General features: G+C 40.1%; 1 protein-coding gene across 5 annotated transcripts in view; it reads right to left on the bottom strand.

The window, feature by feature from the left end:
* The window catches only part of FRYL (FRY like transcription coactivator), a 143,974-nt gene extending 116,968 nt beyond the window's left edge, over positions 1-27,006 (bottom strand). For 4 of the 5 annotated variants that reach the window (XR_014027030.1, XM_081332085.1, XM_081332086.1 and 1 more), the window contains exon 1: positions 26,696-27,006. Coding sequence is in view for 4 of the 5 variants with exons in the window: in XM_081332085.1 (XP_081188211.1) it covers positions 26,696-26,855 (160 nt within the window). In the remaining variant the exon portion in view is untranslated. Of the gene's footprint in view, positions 1-11,240; positions 11,486-26,691 lie in introns of all 5 variants that reach the window. The other variant, XM_081332088.1, reaches the window with a different exon arrangement.
* Between the last annotated feature and the right edge of the window lie 918 nt (positions 27,007-27,924).

Here is a 27,924-nt window from a genome sequence, read left to right as displayed (position 1 = left end):
AATATGTTTAGAACTAAGCTTAAATTGAATTGGCACTATTCTTGAAGGATCAAGTTATACTGTATAGGAACTCTCTCTGTGTGTATTATTCAGGGAAGCTTAGCCAACTGAAAGGCCAAGAATTCTTATCACTTAACTTTAGGCTGCTTACAAGCAAAAAAAAAGGCTTATGTTAAAAGCACCGGTGTTGCTTCAATAATCATATACCAGTCGTCCAGAATAAATAACTTGCAAAGAATGACTCTCCAATGGCAGTTGATGATATGTTTAACTCAAATTAAATATCCGTGGTTTTGTGCCACTTATTTTTTTAAATTTGCATCCTTCCTGTTCATACAATACTCAAACTGGCTTACAACAAATGAAAATATGAATTGTAAAACAAACACAGAAAAAAATACAATTGAAATATTGTTTTATTCAATCACATCAGTATTAATTTGTATATGTATTAATATTTGTATATATCACTTATATCTATATACATCTGCACAAATGCATGCACATAAAATATTATACGTTGTACGTATAATAACCTGTGTGCATATATAAATGCATAAAGAACTAGGAAGAGAAAGGACCTGATCTTGTAGCTTATTTAAATTTTGTTTTGGCATGGTAACAATGACTAAGGAACAAGCAGTATTCCTAAGGGCATGAATCTGCCTTTTCATTGTATAAAAAAAAAATTCAAGGAGACCAAGAATTAAACAAAGTCAAGAGTCAAATGGTAAGTAAATATGCTTAGTTTTCTTGAAAAAAATGCTTACACATTTTTAGGGCATATTATAGGACAAGAAATGGAAAAGCACAATAGGCACAAAATTCTCTATGAACATTTATACAACACAAGTATTTTTGAAATACAGTTATAGATAGGTAAATACATACACCTACATTACTGAATTAAGATAGAAATAGCTTCTGTATGCATTTTAGACAGCATACAAACTAACCTGGCCTTTCTCCAAATTTTTATTAATTACAGCAACAATGGGATATACCGCCACGATCCTAGCTGATTTTGACTGCAAGATAATAAGATATGGTAAATATGGTTAGCCACTAAAATAATGCCATGATTCTGTTTACTTTTGAGATTTGATTTCTGGGGTTCGCTATCTTTTGCCAAGATTATACTACAATGAACAACACCATAAAATCCAGAATTCTGTAGAGCATAGAGTGGCAAAAACAGGAACAGTAACCAATAATCCTGAAAAACACTATTAAAAAAAAATCTAAAAAAAAACATTATGGGAGATGATCTAATAGATGCTATCATTTTAATTATATCTTTTCTTTTCTTTGGTCTATAGTTTTCATAGACTTTAAAGTTCCCCCATTTGGTTTACTGTAAGCATATTTCATTTACCGGTAATCACATTCTTTCTCCATTCAGAATTTGATAATAAGACACTCTTAAATAATCTGAGCACAAGAGGAAGATGTTTTGATTTTTTTCCCCTAGACTTAATCTCTTATGCTTTTTACATATGCAATTTTGATTTACAGCCTGCCTTTGTAACCACAAGGCAGGCAGTTTACTGATATGTAGACACAATTATTAATATATCAGCTACTCTGTGCCTTATTTTGAACTCTATGTTATATAATATTTAATACGCAATACAGTTGAATAAAAATTTAGTGTACTCCACAGACTATTCTCCAACTGTTAATCAAAGAATTGTTTTGAGAGTAGCTTCATACGTTATGCTAAGCCGTAATATATTTTGTTCAATTTTGACTTTGGGCATGTTACCGGTATGAATAGTGTTTTCTTCAATAACTTAGGAAATGGTTAATTCAAAAAGCAAAATCTAAAAGAGATCTGATAATGATCTTTATTAGAAAGAACAATAAGGTTACAACCCAATAAATTCCTGCAAATGTTTTATTTTCAAACAAGGTATCTGTAGATATTATGATAGCAGTGGCAATGGTGGTAGCGTCTGGCAATGTGGTTGGATGATTGCTGTTATTTTAAGGACTGGGCAGGCTGCATTTCCTCATTGTTAATTGCTTGTTTCTTTATCAATGTCAGAACTGCCTCTAGCAGTGCAGTATATAAAATTTTAAGTTGTCCAACAACTCTATTAAAAGGGGGGTCCAAGTCCCGTGGTCAAATTAAACATTATCAGAAATTTCTAAATAAACAGCGAACCATTCTTGCTGTATAAATAGATCAATATTATCTCCTAATAAATTTTGAAACGGCATAAGAACTGAACCAGTATTACTGGATAGAGGACTACTGTATGAGCAGCTGCAGGTAGGGCTGTCCAATAACCAGCATGCAAGCCGTTGCGGGTCCATAAAAGTGAAGAGGTTGAACTGCCATCCCTTCCCAGTGCGAGAACTTGCCACAGGGAACAGAGAAGTAGAGCAAAGGAGCCTCAACCTTCCACATGACCAACATTACAGCTTGTTCCTGTTTAAAGAAAGCCTCTATTTTGCCGATAACCAGTGCTTTGTTTGTTTTTTTAAAAAAAGGTGCCGGAACTCACACACGTCATACAACCCGCCTTGCTTACCCTACAAGGTTCCATACAAAAAAGGTCCCGGAACTCCGTTCTGGGCGTTCTATGACAAAAAAAGCCCTGCTGATAACCAATCAAAACTCCTACTCCATGCACCTTCACTGGACCTGCAAGCCACCTGACCTTGGCTATGGATCTGGACTGGCTGCTAAATCTTCTACAACAGGGTTCTCCAACCCCCAGTCCATGGCCCCGCCCACACCTTCCCCTTTTATTACCAGTCCCAAGGCGTGGCTTCTCACTGCCTTCTCCTCCTCTCACTGAGTTGCCTCATTGATTTTCTCTGCTCTGCTGGATTGCCTTCTGCTTTTAGCGTCTCTAAACAGATTCAGCTGTGACTCTTCTGAGTCCAATACCTTGTATTCACACAGCTGAGCCTCATGAGGAACATGACTAGAGGGACCAGGCTGCGAGTCCTGCAGTGCATCAGAGCCTCCCTCTGATACCAAAGGCTCTCCAAACCCCTCAGATTCATTGGACTCAGCTGCTGGGAGCACAGGCTGACACTGAATCACAATAATAGGTTCGCCACCACTGCCTTATGAGAAGGCCATGTGTAATTTGCCTAAAGGGCAGGGTGACCTCAGGAAGAAACCCTGGCTCAGCCAGCAGATACTTCACGAAGGGCCAGGCCAGGTGTGCTTGTTCAGCAGCGGGAGCAAGAAAACAGAGGTCAGCAGCAAAGCATGGGGTGGTTGGAAGTGCAGAGTGCAGGAGAGGCCAAGAGAAAAGATAGGAGGTAGGAGATGAGAGATAAGACAGATTAGGAGTTGTCAAATCTCTTAAGTCCTCAGAGGTCCTAAGTGCAGGCAGGCTACCAAATATCTCAATTTTGATCACATGACCATGTAGGTGTAGCTGCAATTTTGGGGGCCAGGGACAGGTACAATTTGTGCAGCAGGTGCTGTTAAACTTCAAACAGTCATTGAACAAATGGTTATAAAATGAGAAGTGCCTGGATATGGCTTGCCCGCTAAAAAAAATGCTTTATCCAGTTGTGCCATGTGGTGAAATTTCTAAGTTTTCTTTCTGTTTGTGTTGAGATGAATTGTGCCTCATGTGAAAAGGCAGGTGGAAAATGCACAACCCACTCCACAGGACAAGGTTCCTTCCCGTAGAGGAAAAGAAGCAATTTTGGAAATAAAATAATCAACCGGGAAACAAGACAAGATTACTTCATAGTTGGAAACAGGAGCCAACACACTGTTTACAATTTAAAGTATAAGGTGGTCATTTGGTGTGGCAACACCCTTAGCATTGAGGGACTTGTTGGGGTAAGACTTTAAACAAACAGGAAATAAACTGTGCATCGACATGAATAGCAAGCAGTTTATTAAATGAAACTTAATGATTGATTATGTTGATTGCAATGTAGAGAAAAAAGCAATGCGTACAAGGAACTAAAACTTTACTGCCCACAAAAGGATATTCAAAAGTCAACGCTTCTGTATAGTTTTAGAGATTCATAAAGCATCAGGCTAGAAAATACCTCTCTTTTAATTTTTTTTAAAAAATAGCTTAGAACAAAAACCAAACTTCAAGATAAAATGCAGCCAACTGTAATGCAGTATGCCACATCTATTAAAATGGCCTTTAAAAGCAATCATAAAAACGTGCAGTCAAAAATATTTTTAGACGTTTCAGAAAAGGTATCATTTGATATTTTTTTGAAGATGATGCAAGATTCCAGATAAGCCCACAATCAGGAGATAGGGGGTGCATTCTATACATGGAAAGCTCAATCTTGAAGTCTGGCAATTAGCAAGGGCATTTAATGGAAGAAGCCTCGCCAAGGTGATGTAGGAAGACAATTCTGAGTGAAAATAGACCCAGGAGAGAAAGAACTAGTCTATGCTATGCCCAGTTTTCACCTCATTAACTGTGAGTAAAACTCAGGAGTGGATAACAATCGATGATTTTTTTAAAAAAAATTTTTTTTTATTTAAATCAGATTTTTTAAAAATTTTTTATCAAATTTATTTTAATAAAATGCTTTTGAAGTAAAAATCTATCTCAGTATAGTTTTCTATTTAAGATACATTAATAATTTAGTTTATTCGGCGTGAAATGGAGCTTAGTTATGTAGCACGAGGCTGTATATATTCTGCAATATTTACATATTTGGTAAACGCATTCAACGAATCCAAGCTCTGCAAGCTGAGATAACATGCGCTGCCTTGATGCATTCCCACAATTTCACAGTAACCGTGAGATAAATCATGAAACAAAGTTCGGGAATATTCCTTTATCCCATTGTTTTGCAAATCTACGTACATTATAAACTGTATGATTATTTGAAGGGAAATGCATCTGTACCAGGCTCAAACTGACTTGGTGGAGCAGTGGGCTAAGGCCTCCTTAAGTAACACCAGCTGCCTGCCATTAGTGCAGGTTCGCGTCCCACCAGGCTCAAGGTTGACTCAGCCTTCCATCCTTCCGAGGTAGGTAAAATGAGGACCCAGATTGTTGGGGGCAATAAGCTGACTTTGTAATAATGCCGCTTGGGGGGGGGGCAAAAGCCCTAATAAGCAGGCATATACATAGAATGAAGGCTATTGCTAAGCACATTGATTTGTGCTTAGATTGTAAGCCGCCCTGAGTCTTCGGAGAAGGGCGGGATATAAATGGGATTAAAAAAAATATTTTAATTAAATAAAAGAATTTGAATAGTTATCCAACTATGTGTGATTAACCTATTAACCTAAAATCGGTTCCGATATCGCTGTTTTACTAACCTGACAGCTTATTATTCTAAGTCGGAAACCTTCATTTTGTTTGCAAATAATAATATTGAAGATTCTGAAGACCAGCAAGAATGAGTCCTTACATTTAAAGAGCACCTGTCATTTCAGATCCAACATGCCAGTGCCTGTTAGCGGGCGTCCACTCACCTGCTGCCTGTCACATCCCTCACCTTATTGTGTCACTGCCGCATCACCAGCCGTCCCATTAAAGTGAATGGGACTGTCGGGGAGTCAACAGCGAGATGACAGTTGCTCTTTAAAAATTATGATTTAAATTGAGTTGATTTATATCAAGCTTTTTTTTTTACTAGTGATTTAAATCATGATTTAAATCGACTCGATTTAAATCAAATCCATCCTGGTGAAACCGGAAGCATATTTTGATTTGAACCTGAAATGAAGATATTCTGCTTTGGGAGTTCTGCTGAACCATGGATGTTTTTAAAGAGAGACTTGGGACAGCCAATTATCTGAAATGGTATTGGGTTTCCTGCATGAGCCGGGGGTTGGACTAGATGACCTCCAAGGTCCCTTTTATCATTATCATCATCATCCCAAGGAAAAGCTGCGGTTCAGCAGAATCAAACACAGAAACATTTTGGTTCTCTCTTAGGAAAGGGCTGGCGTGCCGGTCTCTTTTTCATGTGGCGGGTGAGCTGATAAACCCATCTTTCTAGCGAGTGGGTGTCAAACTCGCCGCGTCACGTGACATGTCGCGACGTATCGTGACTTTGTTCGCATTGCTGGAGCTGGAGCGGGCGCGGCCTCTGCAGGATGCAACCGGCCCACCGGCTGGCAGTTTCACACCCCTGTTCTAGTGCCTCCCAATCTCTCGCTTCTCTTGGCTGCTGGTCCTGAGGTCATCTTTGGCTTTATTTGCTGCCTATCACTTCCGGATATAACTGGCAGAATATCTTATCTCGACCTGGACCACTTACAACGAATTGTACCATGTTCAGAATCCTTTGTGCGCAGAAGGTTTTTTTCTTATCTCTATAATCAACGCGGTGGCTCAGTGGGTTAGGACGCTGAGCTTGTCGATCAGAAGATCGGCAGTTTGGCGGGTCGAATCCCGAGTGCTGCATAGCAGAGTGAGTGCCTGTTACTCGTCCCAGCTTCTGCCAACCTAGCAGTTCGAAAGCACGTAAAAATGCAAGTAGAAAAATAGGGACCACTACGGTGGGAAGGTAACAGCGTTCCGTGTGCCTTTGGTGTCTAGTTATGCCGGCCACATGACCACGGAGACGTCCTCGGACAAGCGCTGGCTCTTCGGCTTTGAAACGGAGATGAGCACCGGCCCCTAGAGTCGGAAACGACTAGCACACATGTGCGGGGGAACCTTTACCTTTATAATCAACCCACAGTGGAAGTAAAACTATTCTTGGGGATTCTTCCCTCCTACCCAATACAGGCGTCTAAACGGTAAATGTAGATATGTTGGTATATATCTATTAGACAACACAGAGCGGAACTAAGACCAAAAAACAAAAAAGAAGCATTCATTAACAGATGTAAATTAAAATAAATTAACTGGAAAGTAAGGCACGCTGCTTCCTAATTAATTGACCCACTCTCTTTCTATAAACAGTTTTCCCTTGTACAAATACACACAGAAGCACAAATGAAAAACAAAACTGACAGAAAGGCAATATGTAAAAAAGAAAGGGAAGGGGGAAATAAAAGAGGGAGAAGCCTTGTTTGCTTCAGAAAGGGTCAAATTCTCCAAATGAGCAGTCCCCCTTGGGAGCAACAACTATTTTTTTAGGTTAATTTTCACGGCATTCTTGCTTTTCGACAGCCAATACCTATTGCATTTGCATCTCTTGTCTATTTATTTATTTAAGTTTATCCCATCACTCCATATGTAATTATTTTAAGGTGAAAATCAATGGTAACTTTGTGGAATACTGGCATAAGAACTTGAATTTGGTATTTTTTTGTTTTGTTTCAGAGTTAAAATTTAAAACCAGTCTTATATCGTCAGCCTATGAAATATATATTCACCAGAAACCATTATTGGATGCTACAGGAATATTTATTTATGAAAATAAGCTTCTGCATGTTACACAATAATTTCATGGCTTCATGAATTGTCTTGGGTCATGTGCATCCATCATATAGGCTTATATTTAACATATCTGAAGGGCATGATGTAATAACACTGCTGTGGCTAATCTGATATGTGCCTAAATTGTATAGAAACTTGATCACCTGGGAACCCTGGATATAAAGTTTTGAATTCTTTCTCTAGCTGGCCTTAGAATGAAGAAAGGGGATAATCGGATAGAAAAAAAGCAAACAGAATATAACCATTAGTCATCTTTAAAAAAAAAAAAGATCAATGTCATTTGTTTTGTTCTAAACGAACAAAAGAATCACTAGAAAATGACATATCACAATTCTTCATGGACTCTCGGTATTATACATATGAGGTAATAAGTACACGGTTTTGCACTGATAATCTTTAATATACAACTGAAGACGATTGTTCCACCGAAGATTATGCTACCCTGGGCATGGATGCATAAAACAGCCACAGAAGCTTAGCCGATGACCTTGGACCTGTCATGTCCTCTCAGCCCAATCTACCTCACAGGATTGTTGTTCTGGGCAAAAAAAAAGGGAACAGGAGCAATGTATACTGCTTTTAACCCCTGAATGAAAAAATGTAATATAAATCCCTTCCCCTTCTAGATAAAGGTAAAGGTTCCCCCGCACAAGCGTGCTAGTCGTTTCCGACTCTAGGGGCCGGTGCTCATCTCCGTTTCAAAGCCGAAGAGCCAGCGCTTGTCCGAGGACGTCTCCGTGGTCATGTGGCCGGCATGACTAGACGCCAAAGGCGCACGGAACGCCATTACCTTCCCACCGTAGTGGTCCCTATTTTTCTACTTGCACTTTTTATGTGCTTTCGAACTGCTAGGTTGGCAGAAGCTGGGACGAGTAACAGGCGCTCACTCTGCTACGCGGCACTCAGGATTCAACCCGTCAAACTGCCGACCTTCTAATCGACAAGCTCAGCGTCCTAACCCACTGAGCCACCGCATCCCTTTTTCCCCTTCTACATAGCCCTTAAATAGAGAATTTCAACTTCCAGATTAATTCTTCAAATGGTTTTAAAGTTTCTCACAGAAATATTGTTACGTAGTAAATATAAAGTCCATATTACTTTCACACAATCCTTACAGGATATTTTAACACATTCAGTGTCTTGGTGGGGGGAACCAAAGCCAGCCTCTTAAGGGCCTTGTAAGTTTTACAACTGGTTGCGTGGAAAAGCTGGCAGATGCTGTGCTCTGAAATTTGGCATGATGGATGCTATTATGAGGACTACAGTTTCCTCGATTAGCCTACCGTTCACTACAAAATTTATGCTTTCTCTGTCTTAGTGCTTTTCTGTTTATCTCCTTACTTCTTCCTGTCAAATGTTGCTTGGATCATCCATTTTGCTTTCTCTCTCCCATTCCACGGATTATCTGATTATTTTTTATTCCCTCCGATGATCCATTGTAAATCTCAGGTTTTTCTTGGCCTTGACAAGACACTGATGTCTCAGCCTGAGCTCATCCTGTTTTGCCCAGGTGTAGCATCATATTGGGATGTGGTGGCTCAGTGGGTTAGGACGCTGAGCATGTCGATCAGAAGGTCGGCAGTTTGGCGGGTCGAATCCCGAGTGCCACGTAGCAGAGTGAGCGCCTGTTACTCGTCCCAGCTTCTGCCAACCTAGCAGTTCGAAACCACGTAAAAATGCAAGTAGAAAAATAGGGACCACTACGGTGGGAAGGTAACGGCGTTCCGTGCGCCTTTGGCGTCTAGTCATGCCGGCCACATGACCACGGAGATGTCCTCGGACAAGCACTGGCTCTTCAGCTTTGAAACGGAGATGAGCACCGGCCCCTAGAGTCAGAAACGACTAGCATGCATGTGCGGGGGAACCTTGACCTTTACCTTTTAGCATCATATTACTCCCAGCGATGAATCAAGCCCAGGATGCACCAATTTAATGCTGATATATGACTGACATCAACATCTAGCCAAGAATGGAAGACCAGTGTAGGTAATTTTCTGACCAAGATTTCGTATTTGACAATGTTACAATGAACAACTAGTAAGGCACCACCCTCTTTCAATTTTATGAATGAAATAAAGGGATAGCTTAACTGCTAAATAGCCTCGATACTCAGCTAGTTTAACAGAATGTTCCCGACAGAACCGAATTGTTGGCAGTGACACAGCATCCTGAATCTAGGCCTTGTGAATGAATACCACTCCATTGTTATAAAGTGAAAGAAAAAAGTGCAACTGCAATCAAACCTTAGCTTGCCTTGCCACAACATTCTGCCAGCTAAGCGAACAATTTTTGGAACAATGCTATTGAGTATACGTATATATCTTTAGTCATCCCAGCATATATAATCATAGAATCTGCATAAATTTATATAGCACCTTTACATTTTCAATATAACAAAAAATTACTGAGATATTCTGGAAAGACTAAGGTAATAAAGTCATAAAGGTATATAAGTTAAAATTAAATCATGTCTCACCAAACTGGTCAGTGCTGTTTCTTAGCAAACAAAGCTTCTATAAATAGTGTGACTGCTTACTGTTATAGTTCTCAAAAACTAATATTTTGTTTATGGTAGGCAGAATACAGGGAACAAAACACCTTAGTTAAATGTATAAGCGTTTTAAGTTAAATGCATAATCAATAATCAACTGTTTTCTAATTTAAAATTAGAAGTTCAGAACACAATAATGGAGGGTGTTCATTAATCTATCGCTGGCAGGAAAACTGTCCAAACACCTTCCTTTTTGAGAAAACAGCAATTATTCTTTTTAACAAAAGACCCAACAGAACAGACACTACTGTGGGTCATGCAACTATTCAAACTCCGTGACACCAATTTTACATTAAGAATTAGTAAATATTCTTACCCTAAATTCTAAAAGTTAAATTGCTAGTACTCCTATTGATCACAACTCTATGCAAAAAAGGACAGTGCATGGTTGTAACTCCTATTTTGGATTATAACAAAATCCATTCACTGTGCAAAGAAACCCATGTTCCTTGGCCATTGTTCCCTCCCAACTATAAGTGTTAGATGGTTAAAAAAAGAAAAAGAAAAAGTAGGTTTGCATAGAAAAGTTCGTACTAAAATTACTTTTAAGGAAAGACATTTTATAAATAGCTTTCCCACCAGCTGGCAATCTAAAATACATCTAAAAGTTATATACCATCAATATTAAGCATTAAGATTCAAAAATGGAATGAACTCAATTTGTGATGTGAAGAGCATTTAACATAAATTCTAAGAGGGGTTCTTGAAGTGTCCTGAACAACTTAAGAGGCAAATTAGAAAATCAAAACCTTGAATTTTAACAATACTGCTTTTCCCTGTATGCCTATTTTTGTTTAGTGATAGTACATTCTACTTTCTCTTCTGGAGCTCCAATTTTTTTTCTAGGGTATCTATGCTGCTCAAAGCCAATGGGGCTATTAAGGTCAAGAGGTTTTTTTTTAATTATTATTATTTCTTCCATTGCTTGATTTAGACAAATTAAATGCAATGGTTCTTTGGAAAACATTAACTTCCATTATACAATTACAAACATTTTTAACATTTAAAAACAGTACATCTGCTATGCAATACATTAAGCAGCTGATTTTGCTACAAAGCGCGTTTTATCCCGAGCTGAACACCATTAGACAGACACAGAACCCCGCAGAGCCTAGGATTTAAGCTGTCACTTTCGTTTAAAAGAAACCGTGCCACATTTTAAAAAAAAACCACAGAAATATATACAGAAAAAGAATATACTGCAATCATTAATATTTAACTATCTCCCATTTGCCTCTCACAACAGTCAGCCTTTTAGCAACTTAACATTCAAAAATCACCAGGAGGGAACACCTCATTGAGGGTGGATGCCTCATCCAAGATAATATACTTACAGCTGCTGCTCCATAACTTTAGTAGGGATTTAATGTTAATTTCAAAAAGCACAGAGTCTTGCAGGCTCAACATCGTGCTTCAGAGCTGCTGCAGCAGTAATTTTGTTGGTGTATCTCGTCTACCAGTCATCCCTTTTTTGCTCACAGACCAACGGAGTTTTTGGCCCATAGCATCAGTATTTCATTACCATGCAGCCTCCGAGTGACGCACAGCTATAGTGGAAATGCTGCTGAATGCAGATGACCTTCAGTAAGGAAAATAAAAAGTTCCCATGCTTGTCACAAGAGGATATCTTTCAGGATACTCGTATTTCTTGATGACACACACTGGTTCCCCAAATAAGGCCAAAAAAAAACCCCCAAAAAAAACCAAAATCACCTTGCCGTTCAGAACTTCAAGCGGCAACTTGCTGCAATAGCTCTTATTGCCGCTCCGTTTGCAAACTTGCAAACAAAACGTTTTCACGTTATGCAACTCTTAGCTTTAGAATCGCTGCGCTTCTAGTTTCTCAAGTCCACCCGTTCCAAAATTCTATGCAGCCAGCCAATAACTAGGAATTTCTGCCTCCTCTTCTAATTATTCCCACCCACCCACCCACCTATCTCCCCCCCCCACCTCTGCCCGTTTGGGTGCCCTACGCACCACCGTTCACCCAATGTTTCCGACGCTATTCGGAGGGCGGCATAAGTGGCCTTGGAAAGAAGTCCTGGCACGGCCAGCTAGCTGCCTCCTATCAGGGTCAGGTCTGGCACGCCTCCTCAGCAGTGGAAGGAAGACGGCTAAAGTCAGCTGGGCCTAGGAGGCGCTGCAGAGTACAGGGAAGCCGGGATGACTGCAGCCTTACAACTGTGGAGGCAGGCTGCAGTGTGGGGCTCGAGGCAGCGCTCCTCAGGAATAGCGCTGGAGGTGAAGTATAGGCCCAGGCCAAGGGTAGGCAACCTTGGCTCTTTTATGACTCGTGGACTTCAACTCCCAGCATTCCTGAGCCAGCCATGCTGAGGGGAAAGGGAGAGCTTTCCAAGCTGAGCCATGCTGGCTCGGGAATTCTGGGAGTTGAAGTCCACGAGTCATCAAAGAGCCAAGGTTGCCTACCCCTGGCCTAGGCCTAAGCCGCTTTATGACTTGTGGACTTCAACTCCCAGAATTCCTGAGCCAGCCATGCTGAGGGGAAAGGGAGAGCTTTCCAAGCTGAGTCATGCTGGCTCGGGAATTCTGGGAGTTGAAGTCCACGAGTCATAAAAGAGCCAAGGTTGCCTACCCCTGGTATAGGCCTATGCCGCTTTATGACTCGTGGACTTCAACTCCCAGAATTCCTGAGCCAGCCATGCTGAGGGGAAAGGGAGAGGTTTCCAAGCTGAGCCATGCTGGCTCAGGAATTCTGGGAGTTGAAGTCCACGAGTCATCAAAGAGCCAAGGTTGCCTACCCCTGGCCTAGGCCTAAGCCGCTTTATGACTTGTGGACTTCAACTCCCAGAATACCTGAGCCAGCCATGCTGAGGGGAAATGGAGAGGTTTCCAAGCTGAGCCATGCTGGCTCAGGAATTCTGGGAGTTGAAGTCCACGAGTCATAAAAGAGCCGAGGTTGCCTACCCCTGGCCTAGGCCCTTCAAGCAGTCTCGGCCAGCCGCCCTTGCCCCTCTGCTTTGGCCCTAAACTAAAAAATGGAAGGGGAGGGTGATGACTTTTTACGACCAAACCCCAAGCATCAGCTGCAAGGCAACAACAAATCAGGCAACGAGGAAAGGGAGCTGTGAGAAGGAAGAAGATCTCGGGTATAAAAACAGGGGAGGTAGGAAGCAAGTGCAGGATAAGAGCGGAGATGTCTATTTAACCAACGCTCAGAGTCTGGGGGACAAACAAGGAGGACTTGAAGGTCCTAGGAAAGTGGTGGCGAACCTATGGCGCCATGCCCTGGAGATGGTAACCGTCCCTCTTCAACCAGCCGCCTGCTAACTCGCCGAGGTCCCACGTAGCCAGATGCATCTTAGCACGGCTGGTTTCTCTCTCCCCCATCCCGTCCCTCCTGGCCTCGCAATGCTCTCCTTTTCCCGGGCACGACCCACTGCATCGCCTCCTCAGCTGTCGGCCGGCCGTCCAGCTCAGAGGCGGCTTCTGTGAACTCCTGGCGGTGGGCTGCGGAGCCCCAGAGTCAAGGGGCCAACAGGCTGTGGCTGCTGATGGAGACTGGTGGCCCCCATGCGCTCGCTGGCCTGTGTGTGCAGGGGCCGATGGTGTCAGGCAGCAGCCGCCCCGGCCCCTGCCTCGCCTTGCCCTGCGACAATGGCATCCCCACCTTGCCTTGCCTCACCCCGCAGGACGAGCCTCCTGCCCACTGCCCCATCTGCCAGAGACCCCCTGGATCTCACCCAACCACCTTGCGAGACCACCTGCTGCCATTATCAACCTCCCATCGCCCGGTTCGCTCCCACAGAGTTGGCCTCCTCAGAGTTCCGTCGGTTAAACAATGCCGGCTGGCGACCCCCAGGGGGAGAGCCTTCTCTGTGGGCACGCTGACCCTCTGGAATGAGCTGCCTCTGGAGCTGCGGATGGCCCCCGACCTTCGGTCCTTTCGCCGTGACCTGAAGACATGGATGTTTCAACCATCGGGCCTGGACTGACTATGGTTTTAAATTTGGTTTTATGGGGTTAAATTACTATGTATTGAACATATCTACTGTTTAATTCTTTTTTAAATTTTGTATTTTCATGTTCTTTTTTAGTTTTTATTGTTTGTAAGCCGCCCTGAGTCCTTAGGGAGAAGGGCGGCAGATAAATATAATAAATCAAATCAAATCAAACCCTGCCCACCCACCCCCAGATATCCCTCCCCATGAGCCACATTGAGGTGACCACGCCCACATTGGCCACACCCTTCCAGTCTGCCATGACCACCACAGCCATGCCCACCCAGTGGGCCATGCCAACAATATGTAAGTGGGTTTTGGGTTGCAGTTTGGGCACTCGGTCTCTAAAAGGTTCGTCACCACTGTCCTAGGACTTGAGGCAGGTGTGATAGTGTTGCCATTACAGAAACGTGGTGGGATGGTGAGATGGAACCCATGACTGGAATGTACTGCTAGAAGGGTATAAATTGTTCAAAAAAAAAAAAAACAACAACCCCAAAACCCCAGACCCAATAAAAGAGAAGGAGGAATTGCATTGTATGTAAGTAATTATATTACTACACCTCTACAGAAATACACGATACGGAGGATGAAAGACCTCTTTTAATGCATTTGGGTGAATATTAGACAAAAAAAGGTGCAGGTGTATACTACAGGCTACCCGATCAAGCAGAGGAAATAGATGGAACAGTTTGCTAATCAGCTAAGTAAGGTGTGCAGGAAACATCTCACTGTAGTAAGGGAGGATTTTAACTAATTAGACATCAACTGGAAGACAAACTACATCAAGTGGGAGATCAAATGTATTCCGGATATGCCTAGCTCACAACTTTGTCATATAAAAAAAGGTAGAGGAGGGAACTAAGAGGGTTATCTATGCCAGACCTAATTCTTACTAACAGAAATGAAATGACTGAAAGGGTAGAAGTTGCAGGAATTTTGTGGGAGTGATCATGTCATACCAGAATTCAACAAAATACAGGCATAAGAAACTAAACAAAGTCAAACTAGTGTTTTAGAGTTTAAGACAGCTGACTTCAACAAACTAAGAGAAAGAATACAAAGGATTCCCTGGATAGAAATCCTAGAGGGAAAAGGAGTTCAGGATGCTTGGGAAACTCTGAAAAAAGGAGATAATAAAGGCCCAAACAAAACATTATCACAGAGAAAGAAAAACAAAAGACTCCAGATGAATCCAGCATGGCTGCACAAAGAGCTCTCTGCAAATTGAGGGTTAAAAAGAATTAAAAAATGTATAAAAGTATAAAAAAGTGGAAAGAGGGACATATAACTAGAACAAAATACCAGCAAATAACCCAAATCTGCAAGGACCAAGTCAGGAAAGCCAAGACTTAGAATGAACTAGGATTTGCAACAAATGCCAAAAATAACAACAACCAAAATTCCGTCAATATGGAAACAAACAAGATGAAAGTCAAGGAAATGTCAAGTTCACTAATGGGAGAAGAGGACAAGGAAATGACAGGCAGCAGGGAGAAAGTTGAGCTGCTTAATTCCATCTTTGCATCTGTCTTTACACAAAAATAAAAAAATAGCCCAACTTACCAAAAGCCATGGGAGTCAGGAGAACAGCTATCCATTCTAATGAATTCAAATTGTCAGGACCGGATAGTTTACATCCAAGGGTCCCGAAGGAGCTGGCCGAGAGTGATTTTGAAATAACTGAACAGAATCTTTCAGAGCTCCAGGAAGACAGGGCAATTGCCAGAGGACTGGAAAAGAGCCAATAATAATAATAATAAAGTTGGAAGGGACCTTGGAGGTCATCTAGTCCACCTCCCTGCTCAGGCAGGAAACCCTATACCAGGGGTAGGCAAACCCTGATCCATGGACCAGTACTGGGCCGTGGCATGCCAGCAACTGGTCCGCACAAACAAGCAAACTGCATCTGTGTGATGCAGGCAGCACACAAAACCATGCACTCTCTGGTCCATGGAAAAACCTTTGTCTACAGAACCGGTCCCTGGTACCCAAATGTTTGGGGACCCCTGCCCTATACCATTTCAGACAAATGGCTGCCCAGTCTCTTCTTAAAAACTTCCAGTGTTGGAGCATTCACAGCTTCTGGAAGCAGGTTGTTAATTCTTCTAACTGTCAGGAAATTCCTCCTTAGTTCTAGGTTGCTTCTCTCCTTGGTCAGTTTCCATCCACTGCTTCTTGTCCTGCCTTCAGGTGCTTTGGAGAATAGCTTGTCTCCCTCTTCTTTGTGGCAGCCCCTGAGATATTGGAAGACTGCTATCATGTCCCCCCTCGTCCTTCTCTTCATTAGACTAGACATACTCAATTCCAGCAGCCGTTCCTTATGTTTTAGCCTCCAGTCCCCCGATCATCTTTGTTGCTCTTCTCTGCATTCTTTCTAGAGTCTCAACATCTTTTTTACATGATGATGTTCCAGTCTTCAAAAAGGGGGAAAAGGGGAGGGGGTGTTCCACAAAACAACAGACCAATCAGCTCGACATCAATGCCTGGAGAAAGATAACCAAGCACCTAGAATGAACAAGGTGACTACTAAAAACCAGCATGGATTTGTTAAAAAGAGGTCTTGCTCGATAAAACTTACTGCCTTCTTTGATAAAGTGACTAAATTAGTGCATCAGTGAAATGCTATGGTTTTCTTTACTTGGACTTCAGTATCTATATTTGGTTTTAATTGTAAGTTTCTGTACACAACTCAATTTTTCTTACTTGTCCCCATCAAAAGAAAGTTAGAAATGAAACTGCTATGGCTGTATTGATATAACAAAACAGGTGCAATTAGGCATTTTAGTTGGCCCACCAACTGGCAATGGCATATAATATGTTTCCTTTCTTTATTCTGCTACTACACAGGATATAGCTAACCATCAGTTTAAAATGTAGAAAATCAGATTTCTCTTGTTTCTACTAACATAGCTAAGGCAGCAGGAATGCAAGGGGATGGGAGGAAAAGAAAGAAAAATCAAAATTTTAGAAATAGCCACACTTCCTCACACTAGATCTTGGACTTGGGTACATACAGCTGGAAATCAAAGAACACTGTGTTAAACAAGGGCTGAAACAAAGCATCTCTTTCGCAACCATGCTATTGCAGGAAAACAATTCCCACAATAAAGCTAGAACAAAACTGCAAAGCAGGGACAATCTGCAGCTACCGTTTTCTGAAAACTCTAGATAGTTACTCAGTTTTCAGAAATCACAGTCAAATATTTTTTATTTTAATTTTTTTTCTAAACTAGCAGCGCCTTCAGGATGAAAGTAGCTTTTTTTCTCTTAATATTCTGGGACTTAGTAAAACCTTGCTATTCTGTCAAACCTATGCGGACTGGAAGAGAATAGCAAGTATGGTATCCTAGGTGAGCAAAGGGTGCTATAGCAAACTGCATTTAATAATCACTACAGGTAGTCCTCAACTTACAAGAGCTTGTTTAGTGACTGTTCTAAGTTACAAAGGCACTGAAAAGAAACTTATGACCATTGTTTACACTTACCTAAGTTGAGAACTACCTATATTGCCAGATTCATCACTGATTATGAAGAGCTCAGTGACTCTAACAGATTTCAATGACATTAATGGGGAGATAATGAAGTTTCTCTCCTAAAGCAGCCTACGCCAGTAACAATTATTTCTATGGCTTGGAATTCATTTGCAACGTGGGCAAGTTTCAATTATATAAAGTAAAGGTAAAGGTTCCCCCACACATGCGTGCTAGTCGTTTTCGACTCTAGGGGTCGGTGCTCATCTCCGTTTCAAAGCCGAAGAGCCAGTGTTTGTCTGAGGACGTCTCCGTGGTCATGTGGCCGGCATGACTAGACGCCAAAGGCGCACGGAACGCTGTTACCTTCCCACCGTAGTGGTCCCTATTTTTCTACTTGCATTTTTTTACGTGCTTTCGAACTGCTAGGTTGGCAGAAGCTGGGATGAGTAACAGGCGCTCACTCTGTTATGTGGCACTCGGGATTCGACCCGCCAAACTGCCGACCTTCTGATCGACAAGCTCAATTATATACCCTTTACCAAAACCAGACAATGAGTATCTATTGGAAGGTAGCATTTCTCCACCACATTTCAAAGGTATCCCACCGAAACAAATTCTTCACGCCTCTGCAAGCCTTGGGGAGATTCTCAGTCATCCAGGTCATGGTTGTCCCAAAGATGCTTTTTCAAGAGGCAACCGGACTTCCTTGTTTTTCTTTGTAGACGTTTCGCTTCTCATCCTAGAAACTTCTTCCGATGAAGAAGCTTCTTGGATGAGAAGCGAAACGTCTTCAAGGAAAAACACGGTTTTTGCAAGGTTTCACCATTCTGTGCAGGTGCATCACCCAGATCAGCCAGATCATGAGAAATCTTCTCCCGTTCCAGACAAATTTTAGAAAGCTTTCGCTTTCATCCCCAGAAAAGGCCATTTTACAACTATTTATAAAAAAGGGAATGAGATTCCTAAATGGCAAGTTTACTTTCCTTTATCTAAAGCATGGGGTCTTCAAACTTTGGCCCTTTTATGGCTTGTCTGGCTGAGGAATTCAGGGAGTTGAAGTCTACAAGTCATAAAAGGGCCAAAGTTTGAAGACCTTTGCAAGGCTTTTTTTCTTGAGCAATTATTTTGGTTCACTTAAAGGCTTATTTTCTTGAGCAACCCATTGTTAAAACAAAGCTTCCCTTAATATTCTATGCAAAATATTTGCAATATACTTTATAATAAGGTAAAGGTTACCCCGCACATGTGTGATTGTTGTTTCCGACTCTAGGGGCCGGTGCTCATCTCCGTTTCAAAGCCAAAGAGGATGTCCGAGGATGTCTCCGTGGTCATGTGACCGGCATGACTAGACGCCAAAGGCGCACGGAACGCTGTTACCTTCCCACCGTAGTGGTCCCTATATTTCTACTTGCATTTTTACGTGCTTTCGAACTGCTAGGTTGGCAGAAGCTGGGATGAGTAACAGGCGCTCACTCTGTTACGCGGCACTCGGGATTCGACCCGCCAAACTGCCGACCTTCTGATCGACAAGCTCAGCGTCCTAACCCACTGAGCCACCGCGTCCCTCCATACTTTATAATATATATACACTATATATCTACCAAATAAATAATCATCATGGAAAATCTTCAAGGCACTTCTTACTGTCTTTAAAAATATGTACTGCTTTGAGCTTTTTGCACATTGCCGTCTCAGTTTTGAAGACCACTCTCAAATCATTATAATTCTTTTACATATCTATGTGTAAGAAAAACACATGGAGAACACAAATATAAAGGCACTGACCTAAAACAATAGATAAATATTATCTGTTTATTAATTTGTGAGCAATATTAATTTATGGGGCTTGCAAGACTTTTATACTGTAATCCCTTTCCAAATTTCATTCTCATAAAGAAAACAAAATATACGATTCGCAATTAGGTACAACTAGTTTCCCCCCCTATTTTAGAGAAGTTAAAACTATCATTATAAATTTCATGTATTAAAAATATTTTGTTTTTCTAAATATATATATATATAAAAGTTAAAAGCTAGATGGATACCGTAAAACTGAAGCTGGTGAGGCAAAAGTCATGATACTTAGTCCAGACAGGGCTATTATATAGACGTGGCCAGATGTTCAAGGATGGAAAAGAACAGCCATCCCATCTGTTGTCCAGCAAAGGAACATGTTACGCTGGTGATCTGGATCCTGCATTGGCTCCTTATCAGCTTCCAGGTACAATTTTAAAATGCTGGTTTTGACTTACAAAGCCCTTGGTGGCTCCGTGCTCAAATCCCTGCAGAATTATCGTCTCCAGTGTATTTCATCTGCTCTTCTTAACAGAAAGTGCCTTGAATTCTCCATTACTGCAAAGGGGGCTGAGAGTTGCAGGTAATGTTTTTAGCAGAGATGCCTGTGCTGTGGAACAAACTTGTGCTGGAAATCAGATTGTTCTCTACATTATTGGCCCCCCTGTAATTTTTTTTAAAAAATGACTCGTCTTGGAAAGTCTATGAATTGTTTTGCAGTTGCCTGAATTTTAAAAACTGAAAAATCTCGGGTGTTAAACTGTATGCTTATTACATTTTTAATTGACTATTAAAATATGGCTACAGCTAAGAAACCTGTTAATATTTAAATGAAGAAGCTGATGATTTAAACCTGGGGTTGGTTCGTAGATAGGGCTGGATTCAGTCTTCCTGCAATAAAGCAACTCGTCAATTTGAGTTAAGACCTTGAAGTTTGTTTATTTATTTATTTATTATATTTTTATACCGCCCTTCTCCCAAAGGACTCAGGGCGGTGTACAGGGCAATAAATACAAAAAACAGAATATAAAAGTTAAAATACAATTAAATATAATGCCCAAATTTAAAATTTAACACAATAATTAAGAACATGTTTAAAACCCCAACCCTAACCCATCAGACCAGGTCAGATTGCTCAAATAAATATGTTTTTATACCATTATTTAGTTACAAAATCTTTGATAACTTCCAAAGAGCTGAAAATTATTATGTTCCAGAGAGAAATTTGACAAAAATGTTATGTTTTTCATTGCTGCTATTCTACATTCAATCCTGTTTCCTTTTATCTCCACTATTTGAATAAATGCAAATGAAATATTTAAAGTTATAAGATAGTGTTTAGTACTCCATTCACACATAAAACTAGTAACTACACTCTTACATTTAGAAAATCCTTACAAAAAGATTCCATGTTCAGTTTTATTCATTACCTGTCTCAGGTCCCCATCTTCTAGCAATATTTCACTAGTAATTCAGCAGTCTATGACTGTATGCCTTAGGAACATTTCATTGCATTATCAGGATACAAAAATAGAAATAAGCAGATAATTTAAAGAGGATTCAGCTTCTGCCCACTATTCTAAATGCAGGATTGTAGGCTACAATATATCTATGTTTCTAAGTTCACATAGTTTTTGACAAGCAATAATGCAAACTGAATTGGAGAAATTCTAATGACTTAAGAATTTGGCAGCATTTAAACAGTTCAAATACATCATTAATCTTCAACCAAGCAATTAGAATACTTTGTGCTTTTTTATCTCAATTGCTAATCCAGCAAGTTTATATCCTATATAAATGTTAAAACCTTCCTTTCACTTTACTGTTTAAGATTGGCACCTACAGTTTTGTTATACCACCATACATACATTTCAGCCTGAAAATCAGTGATATCCACTATAAGATTCAAAAAGTGAAAAAGAAAGAAAAGAAACCTACTTTTTTTCCAAAGTTTTCTTGATTCTAAACTCACAAAGGCTCAAAGATATTTGGGAAAAGCTCCGCATAAATCACTATTCTTTTCACAAATGTGCAGTAGTAGTAGTAGTAGTAGTAGTAGTAGTAGTAGTAGTAGTAGTAGTAGTAGACGACTTTATTGTCATTTCAACAGTATACAGTACACAGTGAAATGAAACGTTTCCCCAGGACCAAGGTGCTACATCAGACCACACGAATCAAAAAAGAACAGAGCACAACTACACAAAACTCTAAACTAAAAACTTTAAAAAAAACTACAAATACAAGTATTTATAGTTCGTTTTTTCGTATTGAGAATTCTAATTCTAATTCTAAGTAGGCACTTACTGTAGAACTAAACTAAAAGACAATAACAGTATATACACATTAAACACAGCCATTTGTATCATGGTTACTCTACAGCAATGTGACACTGAAATGGTCGGGAGGGAGTGAAGACTTTATGTCCATGTCATTTTCCAAGATGAAAATATTACCCGTCCTCTCCTATTATTATGCCCTACAGAAGATTGCTATTGGCCCAACCAGTAATATATTACTTCCCCTCTGAAACCAACAACAATTATAAGAAGCTATTCTTTTGGGACTCAGAGACAAAAAAACATAAAAAATTGGAAGTGAGAATTACCTAGTCAAGCCCAGTACAGGAGTTTTCTACTACAGCATCCTCTAACAGATGGCCATTCAGATTTTTTGCTTGGACGCCTCAAGCAAAAGAGAATCAACATAGCCTGTTGAATGCTACATATTTGGTAATATTTTTATATAAAATCTATTTCATTTCAATCCTCTGTTCCCTTTTTGCTTTCTGGAATAGCTCTGAACAATTCTACCCTGCCTGACTTATATATAGAATTGTTCTATATATATATATATATATATATATATATATATATATATATATATATATATATATATATATATATATATACACATATACACACATATATATATACATATACATATACATATACATATATATATATATATATATATATATATATATATATATATATATATATATATATATATATATATATATATATATATACATATTCTACCCTGCCTGACTTATATATATACATATATATACACATATATATATATATATATATATACACATACATACATATATATATACATACATACATATATATACATACATACATACATATATATATTTAATTTAATTTAATTTAATATTTGCATTTGTATACCGCCCTTTCCCTGAGGACTCAGGGCGGTTTACAGGGAATTAAAAATCAAAACATACAAAAGTTAAAACCAATTAAAAAGCATTAAATTCATCCTGTACATTAAAACCCCAGTTAAAATTTTCTCCTCAGCCTGGGCCCGAGAGCTCAAAGAGCCAGGTCTTCAGGCCCCGGCGGAATGATCGGAGGTCGGGAGCAGTCCTCAGCTCTACCGGCAGCTGGTTCCAGAGGGCAGGCGCTCCCACTGAGAAGGCCCTATCCCTGGGTGTCACCCGCCGGCAATCTCTCACCGGCGGAACCCTGAGCAGACCCTCCCTGTGGGAGCGCACTGGGCGAAGGGCGTTTGATGCCGGCAGCAGGTGTTCCCTCAAATAACCCGGACCCAGGCCATGTAGTAACATATACATATACATATACATATACATATACATATACATATACATATACATATATATATATAGTTTTGTCCCACCAAGTTATGAAAAAGCTCGCACGAAGAGACATCAAAATGCAGTCTGGATGGGGCAAAACAGATGGCGACTCAATCCTAGCAAGACGAAGTGGCTATGGGTATTTGGACTCACCAGAGACCTGGATCTTCCATCTCTGGTTCTGGATGGGTTGGCACTGCTCCAAACAGACTCGGTGCCCAATCTGGAGGTCCTCCTATACGCGTGGCTCCTGTTCGAAGAGCTGGTGGGAGCTGCGGCCTGGGGGCCTTTGCACACCTTCAGGCTGCACGTCTGTTGTGCCCGTATCTGGGCCAGGAATCCCTGCTCAGGGTAACTCATGCCTTTGTAACCTCCAAATTAGACTACTGTTAACACGCTGTACATGGGGCTGCCCTTGAAAAACATTCCGAAACTTCAACTGGTACAGAATGCAGCCACGCGAGTAGTATGGCATATGTAACACCAGTCTTGCGTGAGCTGCAAGTTTCCGAGTACAATTCAAGGTGCTGCTAGTTACTTATAAAGCCTTACGTGAATGGAGATCAGGGTACGTGATGAATCACCTTTCCCAGAAGTCTGTACCCATCCAACAAGGTCAAATAGAATAGGCATGCTGCAGATCCCATCAGTCAAAGAATGCCGGTTGGCAGGACCTAGAAGGCGAGCTTTTTTTGCAGCGGCCCCTTCAATGGAACATCCTTCCTTCAGAGATTAAAATGACCCCCCCCCCAACCCTGGTTAGCCTTTCGTAAAGCTCTAAAAACCTGGCTATGCTCCCAAGTCTTGGGTGTCACCTGCGCCAAGGGCCCCACTTTCTGGCTATAATGTGAACGGGCCAGATATCTTGCTCTTGTGTGTTTTAGTGTTTACTACGGTTTTTATGGAGTTTTTTTAAAAAAATAAATAAATTAATTAATAGTAATATGTGTTTTGACTTGCAAGCCACCCAGGGTCATTTACTAAGGTGGATGGCTAGAGGAATCAAACAAGCAAACCTCCTAATTGCCAATAAGAGAGAACATTTGTCACTCATTAAAATTAGGGGTTCTGGGTGCTCTCCGAACTTGGTTGTTTCCTTGCAGACGTTTCATTACCCAAACTAGGTAACATCGTCAGTGCTAGCATTTCATTGCCTAGTTTGGCTAATGAAACGTCTGCAAGGAAATAACCAAGCTCGGAGAGCAGCAAGGACCCCTCATCTCCTCACTGCCTCTCCATGTGTGTGTGTGTGTGTATGTGTACACATACATATACACACATACATACATACACATACGTGGTTGTTCCAACAAGCGGGCCTGGACTGACTACGGTTTTAATTAGCTTTTTACTGGTTTTTAAAATATCATAGAATTATTGTATTTATTGTTTAATTCTTTTTTAAATTTTCTATTTTATGTTTTTAATTTTTATTGTTGTGCGCTGCCCTGAGTCCTTAGGGAGAAGGGTGGCATATAAATTTAATTAAATAAATAAATAAAAATAAATAAATACACACACACACACACACATCTTTTTAACAGAATGGAAGGACCTGGGGAAAAGAATGAAGTATTTAATTAGGGTATGCTGTACCTATGTAATGTTTATTCCATGAAGTAAAAAAAAACAACAACACACACATGAAGGAATTATACAAATATTTAAAATTCCAGTTCAATTTCAGATTTCTGTGATGGAGGGAGAAAGTTTGGTGAAGTGTAGGAAATCTGTGCTCCTTTAAAAAGTTAAAATAATTATCAAAAAGCCCCTGAAGTTCTACTTTTTTTTAATTGTGGGGACAAGTGCTCACAACATAATAGCTATCTTTCTGTTAAGATCCCTACTCGGTATTTTTTTATAATTAAAAAAGAAATTGTACATCACCTCAACAACCTAAGGATGGCTATTTTGGAGAACGCATTATTATACTAGAATTAAGAATACAATAATGTTATCAACAGACAGTTCACACCACAAATGTTTCCTTCTAGCTAGCCATTTAAATCAAGAACTGTACTAAGCCTATTAAAATGCTCAATGATTCATCATTTCCAAGATTTATAATATATATGACTGGGACATTTTATTTTCAAGTCCAAGCATATTCATTTCACCAAGTTACAAAATTAAAACAACTAGTCCTCAATTCATATATTTTTTTGGATCAATTTCTATATTTTAGTGCTGTTAGAATTACCATACGGAGAAGTCAGGGGATTGTACGTAAGGAAAATTGGCCAACATTGTATGGTTTAAATCAGACATGTCAAACACAAGGCCCGGGGGCCGGATCCGGCCCACGAAGTGGTTTCATGTGGCCCACGAAGCCATCCTGGAAACAGTGAGGGAACGGCCCCCACTGCCTCGGCCCTGGCCCAGAGACCCTCCTTCTGCCAGAGACCCTCAGATCTGTCCCACTCCTGCCCAGGCCCCCATAGGAACCCTTGATGTAGAGCTGGCCATGCCCACCCAGTAGGCCGTACGCACTTTAGCCACGCCTACCCAGTAGGCCACGCCCACCCAGGCCACACCCGCCTGGCCCCCTGAAGGCAACCGCAATACTGATGCGGCCCTCAATGAAATTGAGTTTGACACCCCTGGTTTAAATGATTCAGTGCTTGGTCACAGTTTTGTTGGAAAGCTCTTTCTCAGAAAAGAGCTCAGATATAATTATTAGACTAACAGAAATGGGAATTATATTAATAATATTACTTGGTATCTTAAAGAATGGGAAACATAATCCACACACTTTCAGAGCCAGACTCTATTTGCAATACCAGAGTTAGATGAAACAGCAGGAAATAACTATTCAGTGGATATTATCTACAAATGGGAAAGGAAATTGAACCTTTGCTAACTGAAATAAATTACCGGTAGTCATTATGAGAAACATGTTTCAGGTTGACTCCTGCAAGCATCCTTAGAATAAGAAAAGGGAGATTATATTTACCAACTTCTTCCTTCTACTATAGCTCTTGAGCATGACTTTAGAAAATGGTTCTCTCTTCTCCAAAATATTGACAATAATACAAATGGAAAAGTTTTCAGACTTTCATTTTCTTGTACTAAAAAGTTTTGAAAGTTATAAAATATTTATTCTAAAGAAGTATATGGATATCTTAATCAAATAACTGGGCAGCTAACAAATCATAAAATAAAATAAAAATATGTATAACTAGATTAAAAAAATACATTTCAAATAAAAAGAATCAACTCTTTGTTTGGCACAGAACAAATGCACACATTGGGCTTTAATGTCATCTTAGCCCAAGGGAACAGTCAAGTTTTTAAAATCTTCTAAAATCCACTCAGGCTCTCTGAATTTTTTTTTTCCTATTTGAGGACAGAATACTGTGGGTCCAAACTACTAAATTGAAAAATTTATCATTTTGTAATCGTGTAACTAGCATTTAAAAGTGCCAGTAATCTCTTGAACGCATGCCAAGTCAACTGTAATATAAAAAGAGAAGCAACGCTTGATCTCACACAAATAAATTCATACTCTGGAAGAGAATTAGGTGAATACGTAAGCGCATGACGAACCTAAAACTACATTTAAGGACAGGACCATCACGAAGATATACTGAGAGGTTTTCTGCCTAAGACAGGGCTATGAAAGATGGATCAAGCAAGAAACCTAAAATATTTCTAGTTTCTCACAGCTATTGTATCAAGAAAAACAAAAACAGAAACAAGGATACTACAATATTACATCTTGTAATTTACAAGCTGCAGGCAGGTATCTTTCGCAGAAGGATGTACGATTCGGGTACCACTGAAATAAACCAGCTCTTCATCAGATGGTACACAAATGCCTTTTCAAGGCAAGGAAACCGTGGGCAGTAGCTCAGAAATCCACTGGAATAATAGCACCACCTTTTAAAAATCACACTGGCCCTCCAATTTCCCATCAATCAAGGCACATCAATACCTACTGTGAGCGGAAGGCTGAAAATGTATGTCATCTTCCTCTAAACTCTGTCCTAACGAAAACAAACTGATGCGTCTCACTTTCAACAGTTTTGGAGAATTTTCGCAGACTGTATTTCCAACATCTGACCTGATGGAAGGCACAATTTTTTTAAGGAAGTCCATGCTTGACTTTTACCATTCCTACAGCGGAGGATTAAAAGTCTTCTGTGTTTGAATGGCCACAAGCAGAAGTCCAGCTGCTTTGTGCAAACTTCCTTGAAGAACTTTTTACGAGCCCGGGTCTGTTTGCACTACTTTACATAATGATGTCATACTAAACTTGGGTGGTGCACAGTTCAAACACCAGCAAGCTGACAACTAACTGAGAAAGTTTTCAAGATGCACATTTTTCACAAACTAAAGCAGCCCAGGGATAAGAACTACCCCGAGATTGTGAACGTAAACCGATAAAAATAAAAGGAATAATTTTAAAGGACATAAACATACCACATGTACGCATATAAAGTATATTTCTATCATAATTAGCTGGAAAGTTTGAGTTTTATCTTCTAAGGGAGGAGTATGCTTCTGGAGTCAAAAGATAAAAGAGTTATCATCATGAAATGTTTGTGGCCCTTGCGAATATAGTTACCAAGGTTTCCAACACTCTGTGCTAAGTATCCACTCGGTTTATACCACAAATTAACTTGTATTTTTTTTTATTTTAAAAAAAAGACCATTCTCCCTTAAAAGGGCTGTCCATAAATAGCAATTTAAGCCACAGCATTTTATACAAGGTGTTTTCTGTAATGCTGTATCTTTTATATACTTTTTCACAGAGAAAATAAGAAAGCACGTTTGCAACTTTTTTAATTCAAAGGAATGTGCAGAGCCATGTCTACTAATGCATACAAGACATTTTTCAAATTAATAAGGCAGTTGTCTGAAGAATCTTAGCCTATGTGTATTTAGAGACTGGCTCAGACCAGTTTTTGGTAAGTAGGCAGGCAGGCATTTCAAACAATCATATTTACCATAGTTTGACCAAAAACCATTTATTTACAGTATATTTTTAAAAATTTGAATGAGCTGAATTCTGATATACATACCATCACATAGGATAGACGAAATCTTAGCCAAAAAGAAAAAAAAAAGCAAGAGACATCACCCTGCCAACAAAAGTGCGTATAGTCAAGGCTGTGGTCTTCCCAGTTGCAATGTATGGCAGTGAAAGTTGGACCATAAAAAAGGC

Source organism: Vipera berus, assembly GCF_964194415.1.
Source record: "Vipera berus genome assembly, chromosome: 7".
Lineage (NCBI taxonomy): Eukaryota > Metazoa > Chordata > Lepidosauria > Squamata > Viperidae > Vipera > Vipera berus.
This window is presented reverse-complemented; position numbering and strand designations above follow the sequence as displayed.